At 42.2% G+C, this 12,180-nt stretch overlaps 1 protein-coding gene across 1 annotated transcript in view; it reads right to left on the bottom strand.

Annotated features, from left to right (window-relative positions):
• Positions 1-935: 935 nt before the first annotated feature.
• The window catches only part of POLQ (DNA polymerase theta), a 52,787-nt gene continuing 41,542 nt past the window's right edge, over positions 936-12,180 (bottom strand). Inside the window, exons 25-31 of the mRNA XM_041410795.1 lie at positions 10,313-10,431; positions 9,547-9,731; positions 9,088-9,199; positions 7,406-7,530; positions 5,775-5,928; positions 3,889-4,004; positions 936-1,049 (exon numbers count right to left, since the gene is read on the bottom strand). Of these exons, the coding sequence (XP_041266729.1) occupies positions 936-1,049; positions 3,889-4,004; positions 5,775-5,928; positions 7,406-7,530; positions 9,088-9,199; positions 9,547-9,731; positions 10,313-10,431 (925 nt within the window). The remainder of the gene's footprint in view (positions 1,050-3,888; positions 4,005-5,774; positions 5,929-7,405; positions 7,531-9,087; positions 9,200-9,546; positions 9,732-10,312; positions 10,432-12,180) is intronic.

Genomic DNA, 12,180 nt, shown 5'->3' with positions numbered 1-12,180 from the left:
GGCAAAAGAGTGGGGGAAATCTGAGCAGGTTTTAGTGGGACTGCCAACAGGCAGGTGTGAGGCTTCCTTAGGAAAAGAGTCTCTGAAGGAAGAGCCACAGGTCACTTATCACAGTGTAACAATTCCTCTCAAACACACCAGACCTCAAACACCAGCAAGGCTGCCATGTCAGCTGGCCAGACTGAGATAGTTTTCTTCTTGACAAAGATATGCATTGCCATGAAGTTTTTAACAAGTTCATTGAGCTTCATTCTTTAAAAGGTTTCTGCTGGTGATTTTGTATTAACTCTAAGAGATCCCAAACAATATTCCATTTGAGGCCAGTTTGCAAGGTAGCAGTAGGATGAATTACAACAGTCACAAAAATGCTTTCTTAAAAGTCAGAGGCCAACCAAGCACAGGTTCCACTCACTGTGAATGCTGCACAGCTGCACAGTCAGAAATCCAGCCAACTGTAAAGCCACTTCAGCACCTGAGTGTCATCAGCAGAATCCAGTACAAGATAATCCTGGCAAAGGCCTTCAAAATTCTGCATCAAGTGCAATCACAATGACTCTCTTTGCCCTAGACAATTATACACAGGCACTGCCAAATTATGTTTGCACCTTGTTTTAATAACCTAATCCAGCTCATTTCATATGTAATAAATTCATTAGACTTTGGGGGTTTATACAAGATCAAGAACCCTTGGTAGAATTCATTTAAATATCCTTCTTTTAACAATTAATAATTTCACAGTTGAAACACGTGCTCTGGCTGAGCTCTGGCTGCTTTGGCTCGCTGATCTCACACCAGCTTCCAGCACGCGTTTCAGAAGGCAGCTGGGTACCCTGCCAGCAGAAACAGCCCAGGAGGATCACACCGCCCGCAGGTGATCCCAGGCCTCCACCCTGCAGTCCATGGTGCCTGCTGCATGGGAAAGTCACACAGCAGTGTCACAGCTCCACGTCCTGCAGGTCTCCCCAGCTGGGGCCAATTTTTACTTTAACATTCAGTTTCACTGAGAGTTTGATGGCGTTTTCCATCTCGTGTTTCACGATCTGAGCAACCTAGAAGAAAACATCAGGCATCAGACACACACACAGCTTCAGTGCTCTGGGTTTCTGTCAATAGCTGGGGCAGACAAGCACCTGGAATCCTATCCTGCATTTATTTGCACTGACTTACCACCAATGGGAATGCAACCATCTCCTGATTAGTGCTTATGAATGGAGAAACTGTATAAAGCCAGCGAGATTTCATGCAGCACAGAACTGTGACTGGTTCTGCAGTGTTAAAGACTGCTCAAAAAAAGGGGCCAAGGTTAACTTTCTGTTAAACACCTGAGAATCCTGAAGAGTCTTTTTTCACTCAGCTGCACAACTCTTAAGTGTTTCATGGAGTCTGTTCTGAAAGACTCAAGGTACTGAAAGCAAGACACAATTTGCCAGAAGCAAAGAATGGTGGCTCCTCCGTGTTGTGCCAGCTTGAAAAGCACTCTGTGAAACACAAATCATAAACCTCTGGGAAAGCATGTCACATTCCATGTGGGTGCTACAAATGCTGCCCAGGTTCCCCCTCGCTATTTAGTTAAGGCAACTCCTGCCCTCTAGTAAACAGCTGAGGTAACTGTTCTCTGCTCTCCGGAAGTATTCCTAAGAAAACACTCATTTCAACACACAGTTAAGAAACCAGAAATTATTTCTTTCTGCAGCAGTTTGGATTACAAGAGACTGGATTTTTTTCTCCTGACTGTAGAAACCTGCTCTGGACAAAGGTACCACCCCCTTCCCTCCCCCAAGACCTATACAGAATCCAGCCTGGCCTGGATTGCTTATTTGAATGAATCTCTCAATCCACACCCATCCCATGAACCTTTCCACAGCAGACTGAAAAGAGGCTTTGAAGTTATGATGATTCCTGAGCTCAGCTAGAAGCCACCCTGTCAGCAGAGGAACTATTCAAGCTGTCTGACCCTTCCATGTGTTTTCCTAATTTCCTGACATGTAGCCACCATAGAAATTCCTCCATAGTTTTTGCTGGGGAATGGAGGAGGAGATTTGAGGAAATCAGAGCACAAGATGTTTACAACAGCATGAAAAACTAGGGGAAGATCTGTCTTCCAAGCCCCTATGTCCCTACATACTGCATTTCAAAATGATCTTGATAACCTAGAAAAGTGCTTTGAAATAGGATGTAATTCAGCACAGTCAAGTACCAAGTAGAAAGAAGCAGGGTAGAGAATTAGGACAGAAATAATCTACTGTTCAAAAATAGGATGAAAAATAACTGCCTGGGCAGGAAAAAAAATGGGGTTATCAGAGATTAAAAACTGAACAGGGCCTAAGCAAAGCACGCTGCTGTGAGAAAACAAGGAAATGAAATTCTGGAACATGGAAAATGCTGCTTGCATGACACACAAAGCAATTTTCCACTTTATTCAAACCACTCCAGCCTTGATCAAGTTTGGGGCCCAGCAGATCAAAAGAAACATGAAGCATACAGAAGGAGATTCTCTGAGAATGGTCACAAGTCCAGCACATGGCACCAGCAAAGAATACCTGATTAGGGCTGCTGCACCCAGAACCAGGGACAGCAGCTGTGCTGCAAGGCAGGCAGTTGCTGGCTTAAGCAACTGCCCAGAAAAATCTATGGAGAAATACATCTGAAGGGAGTCAGAAAAGCTGGTAATAATTGCTCTTGAAGTTGAGGTAGTTAATGAAATACATAGAATACAATAAATAATAAGCAAATCCATTCACTTGTCTCCAGTTCTCCTGGGAACACCCTGATAAACTGGAGTCAGTATCTAAAGATGTTAAAGCCTCTACTCAGGGGATTTCAGTCTTCTACAGGAAGAATATTAGGAGCTTTTCAGTCTCAAAAACAGCCTGCCTAGATTGAAGCAGCAGATGTCTGAACAATGCTGGCAAAATGAGAAAAAGCTTGAGCTGAAATTCAAGACAAAAATATCAAACTATTTGTTTTTATTTACGTGAATGTATCGATATTATTAATAGATATACTCACTTATAGTCTTCATATTTTTATTAGCAGATATTTATTAATATATACATGCATGCTCAGGCCAGTCAGCACTGCTGAAAGCTCTGTCAGACTAGGAGTTACTGCTTGCCATCAGGAGATGACCTTTTGTCATCAGTGATGTGCCTGTGCAGAAGGGGAAGAAAGGTACCCCAAGATATGGAAGCACGGCCTGGGAGCCTCCCTGTGCTGGTGCTCAGGACCTGGGAAACACTGAGTTGCCAACATCCAGCTCAAACACCTGCCCCTGAGAGCTGGCACACAGACTCCTCTGCCCAGGCCCAGGAGTGCCTCCAGGGAGGAGGAGCACACACACAGACATTAAGGGCACTTCAAAAGCACAGAGCAGATTCCTTGTACCTAACCTGCTGCCAACCAGCACCACAGTGCTCCTGCCAGGAAGACAAGTAGGTAGGGAATGAGGAAAGGAGTACCAAAAGGAAAGAATCCTCCTTTCCCTGCACAGAGTACAAACCACAGCTGTTATAATGCATGCTCTGAGCTAGGCACCAGAGCATAAACAGGAAGGCAAAAATACCTCCAGATGAGGAAACACTTTCCCCTACACCTGTCAACAATACCAAGCCACTTCACTCATCAAGCCTCACAGAGAAGTTGCATGAACTGCTGTTGCAAGCAACAAAGCACACACTGAAAATGAACTTCAGCCATGGGGATGGCTTGAACCCAAAAATCAAGGGATCAAGCATGCAAACGTTTTTTGCATCCAGCTGAACTTTGTTTTCACAGCCCTTTCAGCACCCAGGGAGGGGGGATCCAGGGAAGAGGATGTGAGCTCCCAGAAGGAAGGCTTGTTTGAAATAGTGATGCAGCAGAGCTGGAAGAGGAACTGCAGGGCTGTACCTGGATGACATCATCCTCTGCAACTTCATAGAGGAGCTCATCGTGCAGCTGGAGGATGAAGAAGCCTCCTCTGATGGGATGTAACATCCCTGTGTTTCTCCTCCTCAACAGCCTTCCTACACAGGTGAAGAGCAGAGTTTGTTAGGCACCATTATGCAAAAGTGTGTTTCTTATATCAAAAGCCTTTGCACATTCCTAATGCTGACAAAAAGAAGGTGAGGACCTTGAAAATTAAAAAGCCTGTGCCTACAGACAAAACCATAAATCATGGCTATTCTATCAATATTTGTACAGCTACTGAGGGAAAAAATGTTAATGAGAAGTATTTTAGATGTACACATTTCAGCCTTACATTATAAAGACATGAATCAGATGAGAAGCAAGAGACAGTTGTGTCTCCTGAACCATCTGGTTTGAAAGTAAATTTTAAACAAAATAGTGCAAAGTTTAATCAGAAGCTGGTTTACAACATTCTCTTTGGCAATAAATGAGGATTCTGCTTTTCTTCCACAAACACTTTAATGGCTAGTCTAAGAAAGCAGTCAGCCCCCTGCAAAATGCAGTTTCTGAAAGTGTAGCTCCTGAGTAGAACTGAGGAAGGAAGAAAAGAGCAGCTATTGAATAAACAAGTAAGCAGCTGACAAAACCAAGATCCTGGTGGGCCTTCCCTGACAAAAAATAAAACAAACCCTTCCATGGTAAAAGCTGTTGCTGGTTTAAAATAAACAAACACCACCTCACACACAGAGACTCAAAAGTTATTTATTTCTCAGGTTAGCTAACAGGAGGACTTCAGTTCACAGAGAGGGTTTCAAGCCATCATCAGCTGCTCACACAAGCCTCACACTGAAGCAGCAATGTTGAAGCAGCCACATGATGCAGGATGCTCCTCTGATGGCACAGGCACCTCTAACTTGCTGAAAAAGAATTCCTTCCAGTTCTGGAAACACTCAGTATCAGAGCAGGGAAAAACTGTCACAAATGCATCTACTCACCTCTCTACACTTGTACTGGCCAAAGGTCAGGAGCTTCTGCCTCTAGGAGGGGTGGGAAGCTCTGCCAAGCTCCTGCCTTCTACTCCTAGCTGACTTCTGAATCTCCAAAATAAACTCCCTGACACATTTTTAGAGGTTTGCCAATTAATTATTTAGTTTCCAAATCAGACTCTTCATATTTCAGTTTCAGACTCTTCATGTTTCAATTGAAGCATAAGAGCTATCAAAGAAATACAGCTCTCCATCTTTTAAGTAGTCTTTCTAAAATACACCTGATGAACAAAACACCATCTCCATTAATCTAAAAAAAGTCTTTGTGGCATCCCTCTGGGAATGAACACCCCAGAACAGCTTTGCTATCAGCAGAAAAAAACTTATGTTGAAAAAACTTAGGATAAGTGCTTCATATAATACTCTTGTGAAGTCTCTGTGCATCCAATTCCAACCAGCAAATTCCAGACTTAATTCTAACCAAAAAATGTATTTTTGGAAACAGAAGTCACCCCACTCAATTTTTTCACTGCCTCTGAAGCCAGAGTGTCTGCTCAGTTCCTCCTTCCTACTTCTGAACAGTTCTGTGCTGGCATCACAGACCACATCACACATGAACTCTCACTGCCAACCTTTGCAAGATCTGCTCTGAGGTAACTGGAATCTCTGTTCTGGTCACATTTGCTTTAGTTTGTTGAGCAGACATTCTTCCTCCTTCCTGATGACTTTTTTGCCCCTTAAACACAGACTTACCACTGTTAGGAAATAAAACTTCTCCCACCTCTAGTCCCAAAAGTACTAACTATTTCTCAGGCTTTTTTTTTTTTTTTTTTTTTTTTTAAATTAACATTAGTAACACTGAAAATCTTGCTCCAGTGTGCAAAGAAGAGGCAACCATACCGGTTTTATCTCTCTGGAAGGAGCTCTCCAGATGTCCATGGGACTTGAACACAGAGGAGAAAGCTTCCAGGCGTCTCTGAATATTCACAGTGGCTGTTTTGACAATATCTGCAGCAGATCCCTGAACAGTCGTATTCACAGCCTGGCGCTCTGCCTGAACAGAGATAGTTGTTCTCAAAACTCACCCCCAAAAAATCAAATCCAACGTGTCATGTGTACTTAATTAAAAATAATAAATACATGGCCAAATATACACAGAGTAAAAATTCGAAATAAAAAGTTTGTTCTATCTCCCTGAGAGAAAGACACATTATAGACTAGCTTCAGACACAAAATTTCTACAAAAATTTCTGACAAAATTCCACAAATTTAAAATTAATGAATATCATGAGTGATAATCTTCAAGAGTCACAATCCACAGGAAGGAGAAGCATATACCCATGGTAACAGTTTCAAGGGGAGACCAAAAATCTCAGTTAATCCAGGTACCACAAGACACTTCTGCCTATCTTCAAAGCCATAAGGGATGGACAACCGAAGGCAAGGAACTGGACTTCATGGACTAACAATTTGGTCTGCCACACTAAATCCTGACTGCCAGAGCATTACAGCTGTGCAAAAACACAGCAGACCACCCTTTTTTTTTAAACACAAGCAACTTCTCTACTAATCCCCTCCTCAGACAAGAAAAGTGTACTCCAAGTTTCTTCTTTGTTTAGAGCTGAAACATCTGCAAAGAACTACAAGGATGCTGAAATGACAGTGAAGATAATTCATTAACTGGTGTTTAATATGATTTTAAAAACTAAATCAAATTTGAACAGAAGATGCATCTAGAAAGCTTCCTGCTGAAGTATTTTTCAGATCAAATTGTCCATTATTTTCAAAAGTTTTTTGAAAGCCTCCTTGTTTCCCTGTCAACTGTTTGGAGTACAAACTCCCCCACTGCCTCCCTCTTCTACTCTAGTCTTTAATTCCACACAACCTGATCCAGCTCCCTGCTGAGAAGTATAATGCTTCCTCCCCACAGAAACACCTCCCTAGGGAGTCAGTTTACTCTTACTGAAGTAGAGTCTATGGCAGAAGTATCCAAAATGACCTGGAAAAAAAATTATGTTAATGCAAAGGTGTATACTAATACTTACCTAAGAAGTTAGAGCAATTTTCCTTTCAGGGAAAATTATAAAATTAACAAATACCCACAAATATAGGTCTTAAATGCCCTTTCTTGTTCAAGTGCTGACAGCACGTAACATACAAAGACTGCAGAGTGGGAGCAACTCAGCCTGAAGAGTTTAAGTGTACCCCTGTGTGGAGGCTTTTTAAAATCATGTCCATCGATTTCAATAAATTACTCACTCCAGCTCCAACGTGGGAGTTCTGAAGTGAGGTTAGCACAGTGATGACAGCTGCACACCCAGTCACAGAAGACTTACGTCAAACAGGCCATGACAAAAGCTCTGTTATTCAGAGAGTGACGGAAGGAACAATGAACTGAGCAAGAAGTGGAAGGTCATGACTAAGATGGCTCACAAACCTTGTAAATCTGCAGACATGGCTATGCAAAGAAATCTGGCATTTTAAAAATAAAACTAAAAAAGAATTTTAAAAAGGCACAGCACTCAACATACATGAGCTTTACTGTAGGGGTTTGGATCTTTGATAGCTGGCAGGTAGCGCCGTCTCCCCAGGATGGTCTGCACAAACCCATCCCTCCTGCAGCTCCGCACTGTCTCCCTCAAGAATTTCTGAACCCCTGTGAAAGGACAGAGAAAGTTTTCTGTAATACAGCTGACGTTCTGTACTGACTTCTCAGTGGGGTCACTGAAAGCAGTCTGGGGCAGCCAAGCAGCACAGAGGAAATCCTTTAAATTTCCCAGACCCCATCAGTGGACAAAGGCACACATTCAGCTCTGCTGCAAAACCTATTAAGACTTTTGAGGTGGAAGAGAGTGCACAGTGTCAGGATATCTGGCTGTGCACAAGGAGGTGGGAAGTCCATCCTGCCCAGTGCCCAGGCACAGAGGGTCATACGTGTCTTATTGATAATGGAGAGGTCAGAACCTGGACCAGCACCGGAAAGACAAGTAGTAGGGAGAGAGTAAATTGAAAGCAGAAGCCAAAGCCCTTGATGCCTCAGGCTGCCTGACTTCAGGCTGTGTCCCTTCAGATTCTAGGATGAAAGAAAATCACCCACCTGCACTTTGCAAGGGAAGGAGCAAATCCACCAAGAGTGTTAAAAAGAAACTTAGGTCAAAGAAAGGTGAGACAAGGGAGAGTGAACTTGCACTGCAAGTTCAGGTAACAACTGTACTAAAGTGGGAAAAGTTAACTTCAGACAGTTTCTTTCCATGTTTACAAAATATAAAACATAAAAGGAGATATTCAAAATCAGGACTGACAGCCTAAGTCAATTCATTAGGTATGTCATTTAGCAGTCAGCCTGGCAACACCTAGCAGGTGAAAACCCAAGAGAAGTGAAGTTACAATATCAGGTACACTGCGGTTTGTATGCATGCACACGTTCCGAGAGAGGAAGCAGGAAGTCATTCCTAATGGTCATGAAGGAGAGACTATTCAGAAATTAATGGAGACTAAACAGAATCGTAACAGAAAACTGTTTTTCTGCATCTGTCTCCTAAAGAAACAAACCCTAAATCTTCAGAACATAACTTTCCAGCTCATTTTCAAGTCCTATGATTAGAGCTAGCTGCCTCTTGTCCCATTTGCCCTCCATTCTTTTTCTGATTGCAGCTCTATTCTCTCTACATCTTTCCTAAAAATTAACATGCTTCTTAGAAACACAGCCACGACTTTTTACAAAACAGGGGAGAGCCACTCTGAGCAGCTGGATAAAAATTAAAAGGTAATATGTAAAACAGTTTAAAACTCCATGAAAGCAGAAGACAAAAGCAGAAGAAAGAAATGGTTGTATTTAAAAATTATAAGAAGCATGGTTCTAAAGTTGTCACAGCATATCATTTGAAAATGTCTGTTTTAATAAGGAAAAGCATGTTTCTCATTCAGAAACTGAAGAGCTTTAAAATGACTCCTCAGGGCTTATTAATTAATTAAAATTAGCAAAATGATTCTAATAAGAACAAAATCCTAAAGGTAAATAAAACAAAAGCAGAGTAAAACATTACAGAGTATCAAACTGCTGCATTCATGACCAGACATTTTCAAAATGAAAACCATTTTCAAGAAATACAAGTAGTAAGTTGAGACAAATTTAGGATTTGAAGAGACATGGATAGAAGGCATTAAAAACAACCACCACCACCACCCAGCTCCCAGACAGCCATATCCAAACCTGTGTATCTCGATTTGAAGGATTCAATGTAATTGGCAGCTTCATTTTCATCAATCCCCATCTGCTCGCCTAAAGATTTTGCTCCTATTCCATAGATGATTCCATAGCAGATCTGCCAGAGGAAAGGGTGAAGAATCGCAACCGTTTGGTCAGCCACACAGAGAAAGCAGAGCCAAAACAAAATGTGATCCACTGGAAGACAAGTGCATGGAAACCATGGCAAGTATTCAAGAAGAGAGACCCCCCCTGAGTCCAAGCCATTCATGCTGCTTTTCTCCACCCTCATCCCCCCAAAAAAACCCTGACAGCTTTAGTTGCAACGTACTGGGAGTGGGAGGACGGACAAAGGAACTACTGAACAATCATGGCCGAACTCAAACAGAAAAACATGCTACAGTGTGTTGAACACTGAACCTTCCTGCCCAAAAAGCTGCTATTGAATTTTTTTCCTAAAATTACCTGCTTAGCTTGTTGCCTGGTCCTGTCTCCAACAGCTTCGGGATCGATCATTTTCCATTCTGCTGCGATGCTCTTAAAGACATCGGCACCACCATTCAAGGCTTGAATGAGGCGACAGTCACAAGACAAATGAGCAAGGATCCTCAGTTCCAGCTGAGAGTAATCAGCAGCCAAGATTAAGCCACCTGAAGTCAAGAAGTTATCAGAAAGCATTATTTCATAAATTATTCCAATATTCCATTCAACTTGCCAGCAGAAGGACTGAACCCACCCTTTATCTTCTGCTCTGAGAATTTTTCACAGCAATTTCTATCAAGACAAATTCTTGCCTGTTTCTCCAGTGCTCAGGCCTGTATGCTTTACATCTAATCACATTTAGAATCCACCAAAACCATATAAACAAGTATCTGTCCAGGTGTCTAAGACAGAGCAGGCAATGTGAGAACTGACATTTGGATAGAAAGAACACTAGGTAGAGTGCAATTTGTGTATTAAGAGCTGCCTTAGCTACCTCTTCAAAAAACAGGTATTTTTAAAGAGGAAATGAAAGTGTGAACATGTGAATGGTATCATTTGAGTACTTTGCCCAACTGAAACTCTCTCTTTTACAGTTGTGTGAATAATTTTGAAGGCATGCTAACTACTGCACTAGTTTTCCAAGTAGGCTGCTCAGACACATATATACTGTTATCAGTCCTTAAACCTTCATTGTATCTTTTTTGCTAACCATACACTTAACAGTTCCAGAGCAGGAGCAGGACATTACCTGGGAAAGGAACAAAAGCATGCCTCATGCTAACAGAAAATGGCATTCCTCTTTCTTCGGATCTGTTTGCAGGTTGAACCTTTAGTCCATTAGGCAAAATACTGGAACGCTTTCTGCATCTGTGGAGAAAAAAAAATGACTGCTCTTCACCAATTTCTAAAATACTAAGAGATGCATAATCATTTTTACCACAACAGATCAGTGAAAACAAGTGAGACACTGGCCTCTATTCTATTTTTCTGGACAATCCATACCCAAATTTGACCATGGAGGAACTGGACAGAGACCACATAAACATCTGAAAGGGATTTATTGATTCCAAAAAGATTTAGGGATAAATCTTCTTAGTACATGCAAGATTCAGTTCAGAAATTGGATCATTCTGCTCTAAAACAGGTAAGATCAATGGCCCCAGATCTGTGATGAGCTCATTCCAGAAAGACAGCAGTCACAGGAATCCTAAAAATTCAACACTTCATCTTGAGTGCCAGGTCTCTCAACATCATTCTCCTCTGCAGAATGCACACACCAGCCCAGAGGCAGAAAAACCCCACCCCCAAGATCACCCTCATTACTGCACACGCACACACAGACAAGTAAGCCTGCAAAAACAGAGCAGAAGTTGCAGAAAAGGTGCTTGTTACACACTGCACGTTTCCTCCCTAAAGACTGAGAGGAAAAGCGCCCCAAAGCTGCTCAATTTTCTTTTCTGAGTGGCCAAAAGTTTACAGTGTCACCCATGTGCTCTGTGTCCTCTCAGAGTTGCTTGGGTCTCCTGTCCCACCAAGTCATTTGTAGCTGCAGATGGAATTGTATCCATGAGCACATCCACTGAACAGTGCATGGCTCTGACACCATTCACATCACAGTCTCCCATCAGCACCAGTCTAACAGACAGGCCAGTGGGCTCTTCACTGGAAGGCAAAAAGCCTTTTTAAGTCTTTGATGTCTGGATCAGGGATCTGAGCAAGTTCTTTATCAAAATGAAAAGGTATCTCTGAGATCAAGACTAGTTTCAGCAGAGCACAGAAAAAAACATCATGCTCTCTCTTGTGCACTTCCTTTTCTTTTTAAGTATTGGCTTTTCAGGCATGGTAGGGATCAATGAGATGAATGCACAAAAATCACAGAAATAAATTTTCAAAAGAAATAAAGGTGAGGAACAATTGCATGTCTGGCTACTGGAGAAAAATCACACTGTTCAGCATAGGTTCTCAATTTAGTTAAATGTGTAAGGGCTTTATACCATGACCTAATTTAGCTACACTACTTTGGTCAGAAGCTTCTTACAACAGGAGGAAAGAGTAGCAATAGTAGTTAGTAAGATAATAGACAGTTTGGACCAAAGACTGGAAGGCTGATCAGACTTGGCTGGATGGCAATTTCTTTTGTGCCAGTAGTCATTTCTGTGCCTTTAGGATTGCCCATCTTCCTAACACAGTGGCTGCTTAACTAAGGAATGTAAGAAAATGTAGGAAAAGTCAGCCTGAGAGACCTCTCAGAGTCTGGCAGGCACTCCAGCTCTTTGATGGGCTCTTCTTTACAGGGAAGACTCTGAAGAAACCAGCACACTCCCGAGCCATCCTGAAAAGCTGCTGCAAGCCTGAGCACTGCCACAGCTTTATCTCAGAATGACATTCCTGCCTCCATGGCTATGCCTGGTTTTCTGAGATGGAGATGAACAAGATCCTTCTACTCCTGGGTTCTCTTCTCATTGCTTTCCCAAGGCACAAGTTAATTAAACACATGGTGGTAGGAGGCACCAGACAGAAGAAGCAAAAACCTTCTCAAATTTCTCGCATCTTGCTGTGGGGAAAAAAAGCTTAGAAAAGTCACTCAGGTGACACAACTGGGACAAGAACCTGAAT

This window comes from Onychostruthus taczanowskii, unplaced genomic scaffold (genome assembly GCF_017590055.1).
Source record: "Onychostruthus taczanowskii isolate IOZ18803 unplaced genomic scaffold, ASM1759005v1 scaffold34, whole genome shotgun sequence".
In the NCBI taxonomy this organism is placed as follows: domain Eukaryota; kingdom Metazoa; phylum Chordata; class Aves; order Passeriformes; family Passeridae; genus Onychostruthus; species Onychostruthus taczanowskii.
This window is presented reverse-complemented; position numbering and strand designations above follow the sequence as displayed.